The following is a 15,118-nucleotide window of genomic DNA, read 5'->3' on the forward strand; positions in this document are numbered from 1 at the left end:
ATACATCGTATAACACACTCTTAGAAAGTATTTTCATTACACTGTGTCAAGGATAGAATCATGGTTTTGCAGTTTCTATTAATACGATATGTTTTTCTTCTTTTTTTAAAAAAATGCTATGATTCTTTTTCAAAAGAAAGTTTTGCCTCATCCATTTTTAAATATTTCATCACTACGAAAATTTAAACATCCTTCTAATTCGTTACTTTTACAAGAAATCCACTAACTGCTATCAAATTTTTCGAAAAAATGTTTAACCCTCCACCTCTCCCCAGCTAGTTTCACCGAAAAAGGTGTTCCATCTAAGTAATTGTGTAAAAAACTTAAGTAAAAAGTGTTTTTGTGTAGGTGCATAGGTTTTTTTTTTTATTTTTATTTTGCCTTGCATTGGTCAGTAATGACCTATTTGCAAATCCCCCACTTCAGTTTATTTTTTTCCCCAGATCAGTTTTTGGTTTTTGTAAAATATTAATTGCGTCAAGCATATGTTTCATATATATTTTTTTATTAAAAAAAAAAGTGCACTTGTTACAACAAACGTTCTGTGTAGTAAATTCCTTCTTTTAAAAGAAATTAGAAGACATCAAGTTCCCAGTTTAGATATGTTTGTAGGTTGTTCATGTTCAATTAATTGTTAACATAAAACTAACAATATTTTATAATGATTTATTGACGTAGATTATTGATTATATAACATTTAAATGAATTTTAGAACTGATTAGAAAATTCAATGTAGTAGTACAGCATCCTAGCTTCTTTCTCTTTTATCTCAAGCCATTCCGCCGTACATCTTAACGCTTCTTCACATTTTTCATAGTGTACTTGTAATACTTTTGTTGTTTTTCCAAATCCCTTATTTGGGGAAAATCTTTGTCCACACTTTCCCCATCTTTTTTAAAAATTAAACCATTGTAGGTCAAAGTCACAAAGTGTTCTGCTCGGCACATATGGCTTTTATAATTAAATAAGTTTCAACTTAATAGTAGTATATCTTGTATGTAAGATTGCCTTATCTAGACCACAAAAAAAAATATATATATTTAACCTTACCTTGAGATATGTAACAGTGATATTGTTATTTATATATATATTTTATTATTATTTGTTTTTGAAGTTGAAAATATTCAAATATATTATTAATTAGAATAGTGATGTCTCTCTCTGGAGGTGCTGTCAAGAGTGGAGATTATTTTTATTTTCTTTATACGCTTAATTTTAGCTTAAAAAAATTTTGAATATTTTTAATATTTGAATTGAGTGGGTTGTAGTAATGGGTATACAAATCATTTAAACTAAAGTAGGAAAATAATTTTACTAGGTAGTACATAATCATTGTTCCAAATAAATAGTAAAATGCAATTTGTTGCATCAGTTGGCTTTTCGAGTGAATTAAACAGTTGGCGGATTTATAGATTATTTTGTTTATTTTAAGAAAATATTTATTCTTGTAATGGATTCATACGAGTATGAATGTCGATACATAGGAGCTGTTGAGATCATTTGCTCTGCGTATTAGGTATTAGGTCTTCTATGGAAATTCATGTGACAATAAAATCTAATCAAACTTCTTATTTTGATATATCTTTCTTGTATTTGTGTCTAAATTCTGCTTGGTAAAGAATTAACTTTCTTTTTTCGACTGCAGAGCTTGAATGCGTGTACTTCAATACAGGATAAAGCTAAAATCTAAGTGATGCTGAGTGTTTTCTTTTGTTCTACTCTCATTTAGATAAGAATATTAGAACTACTTTTTTTTCTTGGCTTTGTAAAGAATCTATTGCGTGTAGAGTTCAGAGCGTTTAAGAGATATGGATGAATATATTTAGCATCAATGCCGAATGTGTCTTTTTATCTGATCATCTCACACAATCTCTCATCGGATTTCCTCATGATTGGCTCCAAATTTTTTTTTTTTTTTCTAAAAAATTTTGTACTTCTCGGAAATGCCTATTACTTTTATTTAAATCAAATTTAAGAAATGCTTTCTACATGTTAACAATGTAGTAAGAATAGGTTACTTTTGATGCTTGATTAAATTTACCCAGAATTTTGAGGATTGACTAGTTATACTTTACCTTCATCTGGGAAACAGCTGTTCCGCTCCCCCCACCCTCCACCAGAAAACATCTGTCCAGAATCTTGGTAACTATCAGCAAACTATCATTTAATCTGGATCCATAATCTGTCAGGCTTTAAATTACGAAGTTTTCTTTTTCCCCCTATCCAACAATTTCGGGGTCAGATTTGATTTTTTCACAAATTAATGAAAGTTCTGCTAATGCCTTAATTACTTTTAAAATCATATTTTCCAAGCTAACAACATTCTACACTTAGATGTGTGATAAGTATGCTTGAATAGCACATTTCCTCGTTAACTAACTGGGGGATTATTATAGCACAATGGCTACTCGTCCACTAAATTGATGTTTTCCGAGTGATAAGTGATTCTAAAATTCTTTCTGTCATTTGGACAGTTTTTCCTAAAATCCACTTTGCCATAATTGAAGCTTGAATTTCATAATAGTATCTTGGAAATCAATCATCCTCATTCATTCATTCATCTGTCTTGAACACACATTATTCGGTCAATTCTCGTGTCAAGTCGGGAGATTGTGACCGTCCGTGTAAGATACCATTTGCTTTGTAGATTCGACTATTCCTAAGTAAATTTTCCAAAATTTTGATTTTAAATTTTGAAGAAGGTGAACCATTTAAGAGGAGAAGAGGGACTGGATTATATACTGAATATGAAATATGATCAGTTTCCTTGTTACCTTTATAAGATTTATAAAATATTTAATATTGATCGGAATACAGTAAAAAAAAGCCCCTCTTTGACCTATTAAATTTTTAAAAGGTCAAACCGTGATTATAGTGATATTATTTGCTTGATTATTATTCCTATTGATAAAAATGATTTAGTTTTTATCATTTCATTTTCTGTAAATTTATTTTTTTACAAATTATTACATTATGTTACTTAGCTACATTGAAAAAGATTACATTTTCGGGCACGTTGCGGAAAACCTGCGTCTGAATTTCTATTTTTATTTTTTCATTTTAATTTCTTTACATATTTACACGATTTCTCGTTGTTTCGCCAATATTTAGAGACTTCAACTTCCTAGAATTCAGATTAAACTACTCAAAGAAATTGTTAAAAAAAGGCACAATATGAAACAACTAAAAATCACGTTATATATTTAAAGAATAGGACCGACCAACTTTGTATTTGAGCACGTGTACTCCTTGCCCTGATTGTACATTCATCTAGTGAGGTCAATGTATTTCATTAATCGAAATTGCAAAGAAGAAAAAGAAATAACCAAGACGTAGAGTTAAAATAAAAAGACGAAAGTCTTCCTAAAATATTTATTAAAAAAAAAAAGAAAAATACGCTATTTTCATGTTCTAACATGCCATGTTCAGGTTACAGATTTGTGAGTGATTTTAATTGAATTGTTGTCTTCATTTTGGGGACTTAATTGGAAGAAGATATTCAATCACAATTTTGAGAACAGAAAAATAAGATTTACTCTTAAAAATATCTTGACTACCAACTCTGTTAACGTATTTAACATTGATTTTACCATATGAGTTTCTTTTTAAAACATTTTATGATAATTCTTGAGTTGTTGACATTTAAAAATTATTCAAATACAAAACTTTTGATCTAAATTTGGAAGTTTAAGCAAGAATTTAGAAGTTCATTTTTTGAAAACGACTGATTTATACAATTCTATACTAAAACCCGTCGTCTGGACGTACTTGGTATTGAACTGTGGGGTTCAACGAAACGCTCCAATCTTCAACGAATTCAATCGCTTCAGTCTAAAATTTCTCCGCACTATCCATTTTACGTTTCCAATCTAACTATCCACACAGGCTTGGGAAATTCCGTTTGTAGGTCCAGGTTGCTCCTTACTCGTTACAAAAGTTTTCATCAGAACTTCATCACTCTCATTCCACCAATCCTCTCGTCCGCCATTTATCCTCTCATCACCTTTCAGATCATCCTCCCAGACGATTAAAATCAGTCAGTGGCCTCGCGATTTTCTCTTCTGTGAAGAGAGTAGCTAATCCTGGAGACGACTTAGGGAGTGTTATCACTGGGGTAACTTCTCCCCTCAATTAGTGAGTTTTTAGTGGTCAGTTATTGTCATGGTTACTTATAGCGTATCTAGGCGCTGGTCTCACTTAACAAATAAATGGCAAAAATTCTTGTTAGTAATTTGTGGTAGTTGCGATAGAAAGACTTCAGCTCCTTCTTGTAATATAAGACATGGTCGTACATTTTACTGAAATGGTACTTTAGAGAGAGGAATATTCTCTCTCCCTCTCTTTCTCCCAAGAGTCCCTTCTTTAATCGATTTTTCCTTGAAAAATTCCTCATTTAAAAAAGTTGTAAACCAACGTCACTACGAAGTTAAACGATTTAAAGAAAATGCTATCTTTTAGGAAAATCTCGAAAGAAATTAATTTCAATTTCAGGTAAAGGGGTACTTCCGTTTAAGAGATCGCTAGGTTGCATTCAGATCCCTTGCATCTGCCCATCTGCCTGCGATTTGCAGAGTTATTTATTTATTTTACATGCACACCCAGATGAAAGAGCGAGCGCCATCTTTAAAAATAAATTACTTTATTATATTGATTGATTGAAGTAAAACATGATATAAACAAATAAATGGGTTTTTAAATAATATGTTCAAGGATTTCTACTGCATCTTTATTTTGTGAATTTCTTCCTACAAATCTTAGGGTATCTGGGCCCATAATTTGGTGAACTCATGTTTCATGTTATTTTATTAATGGTGCAATCTTAAAATCTAAACTTTGAAAGCAATAACTAAAAGTCGATATTATTCTTGCCCAGAGGAAATACAGTACTACACCCACCTTCTCGCCTAGAGGAAATACAATCCTACACCCACCTTCTCGCCTAGAGGAAATACAATCCTACACCCACCTTCTTGCCTAGAGGAAATACAATCCTACACCCACCTTCTTGCCTAGAGGAAATACAATCCTACACCCACCTTCTTGCCTAGAGGAAATACAATCCTACACCCACCTTCTTGCCTAGAGGAAATACAATCCTACACCCACCTTCTTGCCTAGAGGAAATACAATACTACACCCACCTTCTCGCCTAGAATTCTAATCATCATCTGGGCTAGCAAAGATTATAGCTGAATTTTTGGTGGTTAGACTTTGAAATCGTAACTTTTCTTGTATTGATTTTTGGGGAATAGTGAGGTGCGGTCATCAATAAATACAACTTTTTTGCTTTATTCCAACGTTTCAGTAATTTTTACTACCTTCTTCAGGGTATTATAAAAAAAGTTTGTGAAGTTTAATGTAGAGTTATATCATTATAACTGTTTGATGATACAGTTTGATCAAACTTCACATACTTTTTATAATACCCTGAAGTAGGTAGTAAAAATTACCGAAACGTTGGTATAAAGCAAAAAAGTTGTTTTTATTTAAGACCGCACCTCGCTATTCCCCAAAAATCATCCATCAACAACGGTCGAAAAAACCAAAACCATCATTTTCCCGTATTATTGTATGGCATTAGATTGTTTTAGTTAGAATTAGGTTATTTATGTTAAATTGCTCTATCTGATCAATGCAGTTCTTTTAGCGCAAGATCGTGACGAAATTAGTTGCTGCAGTAACAACAACAGGTTTTATTACTTCATTAAAGTGGTTCATAACTTCACTTTCGACAGCATCAGAATGCATGATCTTTTTTTGCATTCGTTCTCTCAACTTTTATGGCTATTTCCATGAATATATGGTTTGGTTCTATGTATCGCCTCTTTACTCTTAAGAAAATCCATTAGTGGGAGTAAATTTCTGATTATTGTGGAATTAGTTGGCGAGCATTTGTATAATTAAAACAATTCCCCTATTTATAGGATTCACGATTGGCGAGGAATTGGTCAAATAAAAAACAAACTCGTCTTTTTGCCAACGTTTCGACAAATATATTGTCCTCTTCAGGGCGTGGCTATGCGGGTTGGTTGAATTACAGAAACTGAGAAGAGGGCAATATATTTGTCGAAACGTTGGCAAGAAGATGAGTTTGTTTTTTTATTTGACCGATTCCTCGCCAATCTTGAATCCTAAGTTTAACAATTTACGGTCACGAAACCTATATATTCACAATTCACAATTTTCTTTTCCGTTCCAACAAATTTATCTTAAACTTTTCCTAAGAACAAAAATACTAGTTTTATTCACCAAATCTTCGCAATATTTTTTTAAAAAAAAATGAATCCACAATATTTAAGGGTCTTGGAAGAAGAAATACTTATTTTTTTTCGTTCGATTAGATTTACTCCACAACAACGTCGTGATAAGCCTGAAAGTAATATAACCACAAGAAATTTATCTTGTGGTTAAGTTATGGATATTATTTGGCCATATATTCATATACAGGGTGATCCATTTAAAACGCACCAATCGCTAATAACTTTTTAGGAAAGCGGAATTTCGAAAAAACCCACGAAGTAAAATATATGTTTTTTTTTTGTCTAGTTTTCAAATATTCCTCTCCCGATGCTGTATCTTTATTTTTGGCGGTCGTGCGTGCAAACCCTGCCTCGTGTGAGGAAAAGTACTACTTTCCGCACTTGTTAAATAAATAACTATTGTTATTGTTGTTCATTCCTTTTTGGTGACTGATTCATAGTTTCAATAGTATGAAAAAATAATTGCCAGTTTCAGTCGTGATAAATTTATTCTGCCGAGCTTTCGGACATAGGGACTAGATCATCTTCCATGTTGCACAGCCCTGAATTTATCACAACTGAAATGGCAATAATTTTTTCATCCTGGAGAGTTTTTAGAGATTATAAAACGGAAATATAATTCTTCAGCTTGCAGGTTCAAACATGTCTCTTAAGGGAGTATTATTAGGTGATGGAGTAGAAAGCAAGCATTAGTTTCCATGGTTACTGGTCAATAGTTATTAATTTTTTGTCTATTGTTCCGCAGTTTCTCATCTATAAACCTGTGTATTTTAGTAAATAAGTACGATCAAAAAAATACACTTACCTTTAAAATGTATCGCATCATAGCATGTGTCAGAATTAGACAGTGGATATTGTTCAATTAAAATAGTGTGTGTGTGTGTGTATATATATATTTAATCTTGCATGAGCCCCCATTATGTTAAGATCCTTGGCCCAGGGTCGAGTTGGCAACATTATGGGGTCGCGGGGGCGCGGTCGGTCGGTCGGACCAGGGGAGTTTGGGTTCCCTGACTTGAAGAGTACACAGGGAAGTGCGAGTCGAGTCTTGGGAAAAAAATAAAATAAAACTGTTAGCGAAGAGACAGTAGGATATTACCTTTTTCTATTTCTCGTTTCGAGGGGGGGGGCCTACCTATTTTTAGAACTGCGGGTCTCTTTCGCTCTCTCTCTATCTTGGGCTCCCCCCAAATCGTCATCATTCCCCTTTCTCCCACCCTTCCTGCTCGGAGCGTTCCTCTTCTAATACACATCCAGTAGGGGGGCATATAGTCGTTCCTTGATGCTATCATATGCACTTATAGGGACTTGGCAGGAGTCTTTCAATATCAAGAAGGAATACACTTCTTCTATAAATTCATTGATTCGATTCCACTTTTTGAAATAAGTGTTTTTCTTTTATTTAAAGGCTGTCTAAATATATGATCATTTCTCTCATTAAGGAAAAACAAAAAAAGTGTTCTTCTTATTTTTTTACGTTCATTATTATTGTTATTATTCATACAGCAATTTATGTGAATTCCACTAAAATTATGGAAAGAAAACGAAGAAGGAAATCAAGAACTAGAAAGAGCAACAATGCCAACAATAGTAATCGTGCTGGTTCTCGGCCCAGAGACACTTCTAGAGAACAACATGCTTGTGTAAATAATGTTAATAGTGAAGAAGAACAAATAGTGCAAAGTTTTGTTGGTGTTGGTGGTGCAGGTGGTGTATCCAATGCTTCGTCCCAAGACATAGGTTGGTGCACTCCAAAGATTAGTTTATTAAAAAAATTGTTTTTAATTTTGGTGATTGCAGAAGTTCGTAAGTAGAACATTCTTGTAATTATTTAAAAACAAAAACAAAAATAATAAAGTTCTAAAATATTCACCAAGTTATAAGATAATTTAAATAGTTACGGAAGTAACAAGGAAACGTAACGATCTCACTACCACATTAGTCATATTAGTTTCATTTTTCGCTCAGAAATTGTTAATTCATCGTAATAAAATAAATGCTGCCTTCTATTACACCGGAAATTAAGATATTATCAAACAAAAATATTTTTAAACCATAATTGATTAAGAGACCACCCCCCAGTTATCAACTTAGTCGAGCTCAAATTACTTTGTTTCATAAAAAGAAATCAGGATTTGAATTTTCTATTATGGATTACTTCACTAGAATCTCGTATTTAAATGGGAAAAGTTTTCGAACTTTCCACACATAATTGTGGTTTATCACTTGTTGTTATTTTAATCTCGTGGCCAAGATTTCCATTTTTCAGAAAATTCTTGAAAACTTTTCCACTATTGGTGCGATGATTTTTTTACTGTGTGATAGTTTCGTACACAATATGGATTGTTAGCAATTAATTTTAGGTCTACAATGGTGGTGATGATGGTGGTGGTGGATCGGTGATTTAATCCCGTCTTTAGTACGCATGTTTATTGTGTGTGTCTCCTCCACTATTTTCGGATATTCATTCATCATGAGGGGTATAGAATTCAGACTATTTGAATATTATCAGTTTGACACAGGTTATATTATGATGCTTTTATGACAGAATAGTGTATTTTTTCCCCCTAAAACAATTCCTGATTATATGATAGGTTTTAGGTACATTTAAGTCCTTAGGTTCATCAAGTATTTTTTACTAATTATAATCATTTAATAAGCAAGATTTAAACTAAACAAAAACCTGAAAGTTTGTAAATCTGGTTGTTGTTACACTCAGTACTTCCTCTTGATGAATATTTACAGAATAGAATAGAAAAATCCTGTATTTCGTGTATTAACACATTACTGGGGTTCTGTGCTAAATACTAAAAAGTAAATAATATACATAAACTAAAATAAATTTGCAACTGACATTATAACTAAAATAACAGTTCCAATTCCAGTATGAAAGAAAAATAATAATAACAGTAAATAGAAAAAAATATTAAAACAATACAAATATAATAATAATAAGGGAAGGGATTAGCTATGAGGTTAGCATACTGGACTCCCACGCGGAGGTCCCGGGTTCGAGTCCAGCTGCTGACCCTTAGATTTTTTCTTCCTAGGAGCTTCTTACAGCTCACTGTCCGGTGATGGACAGTGTTGTCTGTAACGAGAGAACAGTGTCCGGAGGCGGGCAGTGCACTGAAAAAAGCTCCGGGCGCCAATAACCTTAGATGTTGACGCGCCTTAAATCACAAAAAAAAAAAAATGATAATAATAAGAAATAACAAAGTGTTCTCTACATATAGTTTCTAAATAGTTTATTCCAAATGAATAGCTTTTAGAGCTACTATTCATTTAGAATAAACGATCTTATTTTTAGGGCTTCAATAATAAAATAGTACAATTTTATTCAGATGGTCAAGAGACTCATTTATGGATATATATACGTCACTCTAGGATGAAAAAAATTAATGCCAGTTTCAGTCCATGAGCAGACCAAGACAGGAAGACACATCAACCCCTCTAATGATGTAAAAAAAAAACAGTATATTGTAAATTAGCCCTAGAAGATACCTATAGTCCCTTTGGTCGAAAGCTCGCGGCATAATGAAAGTTTATAATGACCTGAAACTGGCATTAATTTTTTTCATCCAATAGGACAATAGTAAACTATGATTCAGTCACCAAAAATAATGAACAGTAATTATATAAATATATATACGTCACTATAGTTACGTATGGGTAAAGGGGTCTTGCTAAATTGCAATAGTTTTCTAGCAAAAATATCAATTCATGAGGTTACTCACATCCTGAACGACAACAAAAAACAAGTGTTTTTGTATTTTAAGTGTTCACTGTTCGCGATGTGTCCACGTTGTTGTAAAACCACGGTACTCAGAAACCAGAAAGTTGGCGATCAAAATCTTACCGGAAGGGAAGTACCACTATTGATTTTTCCCTTCCCCTCTACTTTTTGACTTTCTAAAGTTTATAACAGTTTTTTTTTTTTAAAAAATTATTTTAGGTTAGTTTCTGTAAAATAGGATACGGAAGTTTACCTTGTTAAGATTATGTTGGTATTACTGCCAGAAATATCCATTTTTGACATCTTTTTTGAGTGTTGCAAAAAAAAAAACCAGGTTTACCCAAAAATTTACGAGCAACTTAACTCGTGGAAACTTCAGGTAACGCTAGTTCTCAGGATAGGTGCCTGCCACCCCAGCTGGGTGGATGCTGCAGTAAGGTTTCCATTAACACCGGACGGGTTACATCTTATTGCGTAGATTTTTTTTGTTTTCTCCAAGTTTTTTAGATTTTTCAATAAAAACTAGTTTCCCAAGATTTTCTTTTATAAGCAAGGTGAAAAACAAGGTTTTTTTGTGGGAGGGGGGAAATTCAATTTGTTTGGTTCTTTGATTCTCAACCCTTTCAATTCTTTCACTTGGTACACAAATATCCCTTCCATTGCCTTACCTGTTTTTATTTATTTAAATTTATAATTTTAGTAACTAAATATCTATAAACGCTTATCTATTGTAAGTATAGCTTGCCCGGAAGTGGGTTCATCCCTTCTTCTTCTTCCTTTATTTCTTCCTTTTCAGCATGCGCCTAGCCAAAATTAATTCATTATCTATCACAAGACCAATTAGTGACGCATTGAAAAATAGTATGACGTCCTGCGACGTCACCATTTCCTCCACTAAAAATTTTGTCGCAAATCGTAAACATATAATAGAAATTCCATGATTTTTCTAAAACTCATGAGAATTTTTTTTCTCCTTTTTTTGTTAATAGAAAGTCGTTTTAGGCGATTTTTAAATGTAACTTCTAAAAAGATACGATCATATGATAATGGTGGTTTTGATTACTAAAGCCGATAATGACACCGACAATCGTCTAGTAAAAACAAAAACTCACGTTTCCTAAACTGGACCCAACATGTATCTAATTATAGATAAGGGGAGTCACTCGCTTGTTTACCATTTTCCAACGCATTCTTCACGTATTACGTATTTTATTATTAGTATTTTTTTAAAATTATTCCATGATTTTTTGTGTTTAAATTTAAATGATATCCCAGAAAATGGAATCTGAATTTTAAACAATTACATCTGGAATAGATCTTTTTTTTGCGCGCAATTTTCACAAATTAAAAAATCAAAAATTTAGGATTGCACAAGTACGTCGTACTATCTCGTTGAACTGACCATTCTTATGGTCTACGGTACCGCCATCTGTGAATAAAAAAAGTTACTTAAAAACCATGCCTCCGAATTACATCCTTTTACAAGAATTTGTGGAGTAAGTTACTCCAATCTAGGGAAGACAAGCTTCTTAAAAAAATATTTTTTTTTTTTTTACATTTATTTATTTATTTGCAACTTTACAAAAATATACATTTAGCAAAAGTGAAATACTAATAAACATTCGATTGTGCCACTGAGCTGGCTCAGTACCACAACCAGGATGAGAGAAACCAGCCAGCGCTGGAACTCTCTAGGAACTTATTGGGGGTTTAGGAGGCAATGAGGTCACGTGGCCAACGCCGTTTTAAGCGACATGGAGGATTGTCAGGATGGGACGATGTGGATAGTGATTCAGCCAGAGGATTTGGGTGATCAGAGAGTTTGCTGTGGAAATTTAGGAATCGGGTGTGGAGTTAACTCATTTACATAGGGAATGTTGAGATCATGATGGTTGGAGACATAGAATGGTGCGTTAACGATTCGGCGAAGGACTTTAGACTGCAAAGATTGGATAGATTGGATGGTTTGGCGATGCCCCACAATTCTGCTCCATACGAGTCCATATTGGTCGTAATAGTGTTTTGTAAAGTGTAAGTTTATTTTGTACGTTTATGGAGGATTTCGGTCCAAGGAGTCTTCTTAGTAGTCTGTAGTGTCTGTTCAGTTCTTGTCTTTTAAGTCTTGTGTGGTGGGTTCCAGGTTAGACGGCTATCTAGCTAGAGCCTTAGATAACGAATCTGTGTGGAAGTCGGTAGGTCAGTATTTTTAATAGTTAGTGGGAGGGCAGGTCTGTCTTCGTAATGTGAATGTCACCTGTATACATTTGGTTGTGTTTAGTTTAATCCTCCATGTTCTGCACCAAGCTCTTCTATGAGCTCAAGGTGTTCTTGGACAATGTTACGAGACTTGCAAGGGTCGGAAGATAGTATGGCGGTGTCCATCGGCGTAGGTTGTGGGCACGCCGACCTTGTATTGCATGAAGATCAGAGACCTCTCCATCGCATCTCACTCTTAAACAATAATAATAATAATACGCGGGATTAGCATATTATTTAGGAAAGGGATTAGCTATGTGGTTAGCATACTGGACTCCCACGCGGAGGTTCCGGGTTCGAATCCAGCTGCTGACCCTTAGATTTTCTCTTCCTAGGAGATTCTTACAGCTCACTGTCCGGTGATGGACAGTGTTGTCTGTAACGAGAGAACAGTGTCCGGAGGCCGGCAGTGCTCTGGAAAAAGCTCCGGGCGCCAATAACCCCTTAGATGTTGACGCGCCTTAAATCATAAAAAAAAAATAATAATAATAATACGCGGTTAGTGTATTGTATTACCCACGCCCAGGTCCCGGGTTACGAATCCAGCTGCTGCTGACCCTCTTAGATTTTCTCTTCCTAGGAGCTTCTTACAGCTCACTGTCCGGAGGCCGCTGAAAAAAGCTCCGGGCGCCAAATAACCTTACTACGATGTTGACGCGCCGTAATTCATTACAGGGGAAAACCCAGTCTTTCTAAACAATTACCTTAATTAAAAATTTTTGTTCGAAAAACTGTGAAAGAGATAAAATTTCACAAAAAATTATAACCCTTCTTATTCCAGTTAGACCTTATTAAAAAAAATAAATAAATAATGAAAATAAATAAAAGATAAATATAATTGAAACTTATCAGAACAAACACTAAATACCAGTTTCTATTCGTGCATCTTTAACACATCGTAATTTTTTATATTTATCATATGTATTCTTACATACGAAACATATGTTGTATGTTTTAAATTTTTTTATTTAAAAAAAAAGTCTAAATTTATTAATTTATAAACCGCCATATTATTTTTTATTACCATGAAGTAGTCTTTTAAACTGTAATTTATTGTTAATTTTCTTCTCTTTCTTTAAAATTTTATTAAAAGTATTATTAATTTAAAAAAAAACAAAAATTGAAACTTTAAAGGTTTTCTTTTCTGAAAATATTTTTTGGATTAATTTTTATCTTTTTTTTCATTTATTTTCATCATTAATTTGTGTGGTAATTTTTTTTTATATATATTTTTATATATTAGGATTCTTAGGAGGTTTTTTTTATACTTCTTTGTATTTTTTTTTTTTTTGTATCCATAGCTTTGTAATTAAACTTTAGAAAAAAAAAAAAAAAAAAGAAAAAACAACAATAAATAATTAGTGGACGAAAAGTTTAAAAAATGTGTGTGCTAAATTCTATATTATAAAAAGAAAAGGAGCCAATAAAAAAATCAGCAAAAGTGATGATGATGGATGAAGCGACAATATTTTGGAAAACTACTGTGTTGTTGAAGATCATCATTGGGAACACTAGAAACGCAGCATCACTGAATTCCTTCTGATAGTTACTTAAAAAATAATAATAATAATAATAAATAACAATAATAATAATAATAATGCCAGGTAATCTTATTTGAAAAAACATAAAACAATATTTTATGATTAAGAAATTTGTTTTTTCATCTATTTTCTTGAGAGTTGGACAACTTTTTTTGGTTTCTAATATGGAATATCTTAGGTTTCGTGACCGTAAATTATTGAACTAAGGATTCAAGATTGGCTGGCCAAGGAATCGGTCCAAATAGAAACTACAACTCGTCTTCTTGCCAACACGTTTCGACAAATATATTGTCTTCTTCTGGGGCCTCTGGATATTACAAATACACAAATACAAAACAATTTAGTAACATTACTGAACTGTTATTACTGTTACTGAATTGTTTGTTTTTGTGTATTTTGTAATATACAGAGGTCCTGAAGAGGACAATATATTTGTCGAAACGTGTTGGCAAGAAGAGGAGTTGTTTTTTATTTGGACCGATTCCTCGCGAATCTTGAATCCTAAGTTTTTTGGTTTCCCTCTACATTTCCAACACTTCCTTTTTTACTTTAGGTAAATGTTCAGAAAGACTTACCCTTACTTACTAACAAGGCATACTTTTAACAACAAAAGGGCTGAGATGTTGTTAGTTTCTGCTCCACTTCCCAAAATACAGATTGCAAATTCTGTCAAAATAAAAGCTAAAATATTTACATAGAACAATGGTCCATGAAAGATCCATCCTATATTCTTCTCTTAATCTTCCCAATTCTCATCTGAACTTCTCTGCAGTCGTACTCGTAGGAACTTTAAATAGTCGATATGGAGGGCAGCTCGTAACTTTTCGGCGAAATGTTCGGGTAAATGCATGAACAAGAATGTGCTTTGTTGTTGTTCGATGAATGTGGCTAATGGTGTGGTACCGTTTCGAAAGCCCCAGTATTTAGGACAGTGTTGCGAGTTAGTTTTCCTTTATAATAATTGTTGCGGCACTTTTCTTTATTTTTATTGTAAATAATTAATATTAACCACAAAAAAATTTGGAATTAGAACCAAAGAGCTTCTTCTGGTGGTGTACAAGCGGGGGGGCGCTAAGAAGTGTTTTTTTTTGACGAGGAACGTCAAGAGTTCGATATAGACGATTTCAAAGTGTCGACATCTTTACACAAACATGGAGCAACTCGAGCTCATGGCGGTGGCAACAAGACTTAAACAAGAAGGCTTTAAAACCTTTTTAAGGGTTACTGGGTTTATAATAGCAAAATAATTTTGAAATTCTGGTTCATTCAATTATTTTTTTGCTGACTATTAGTTGACGTGTCCTAAGAATAAGAATGAGTATTTA

The 15,118-nt window shown here is 33.2% G+C and overlaps 1 protein-coding gene across 22 annotated transcripts in view; it reads left to right on the forward strand.

Moving 5' to 3' along the window:
* Positions 1 to 15,118, forward strand: part of eIF4G1 (eukaryotic translation initiation factor 4G1) — a 115,120-nt gene that overhangs the window by 81,696 nt on the left and 18,306 nt on the right. For 16 of the 22 annotated variants that reach the window (XM_074120369.1, XM_074120368.1, XM_074120370.1 and 13 more), the window contains one exon: positions 7,767 to 8,000. The exons of the other annotated variants lie outside the window; for them this stretch is intronic. In XM_074120369.1, coding sequence (XP_073976470.1) covers positions 7,767 to 8,000 — 234 coding nt within the window. The remainder of the gene's footprint in view (positions 1 to 7,766; positions 8,001 to 15,118) is intronic. 22 annotated transcript variants of the gene reach the window in all.

Source organism: Rhodnius prolixus, unplaced genomic scaffold (genome assembly GCF_049639745.1).
Source record: "Rhodnius prolixus isolate KJV_2025 unplaced genomic scaffold, Rpr scaffold_2, whole genome shotgun sequence".
NCBI lineage: Eukaryota > Metazoa > Arthropoda > Insecta > Hemiptera > Reduviidae > Rhodnius > Rhodnius prolixus.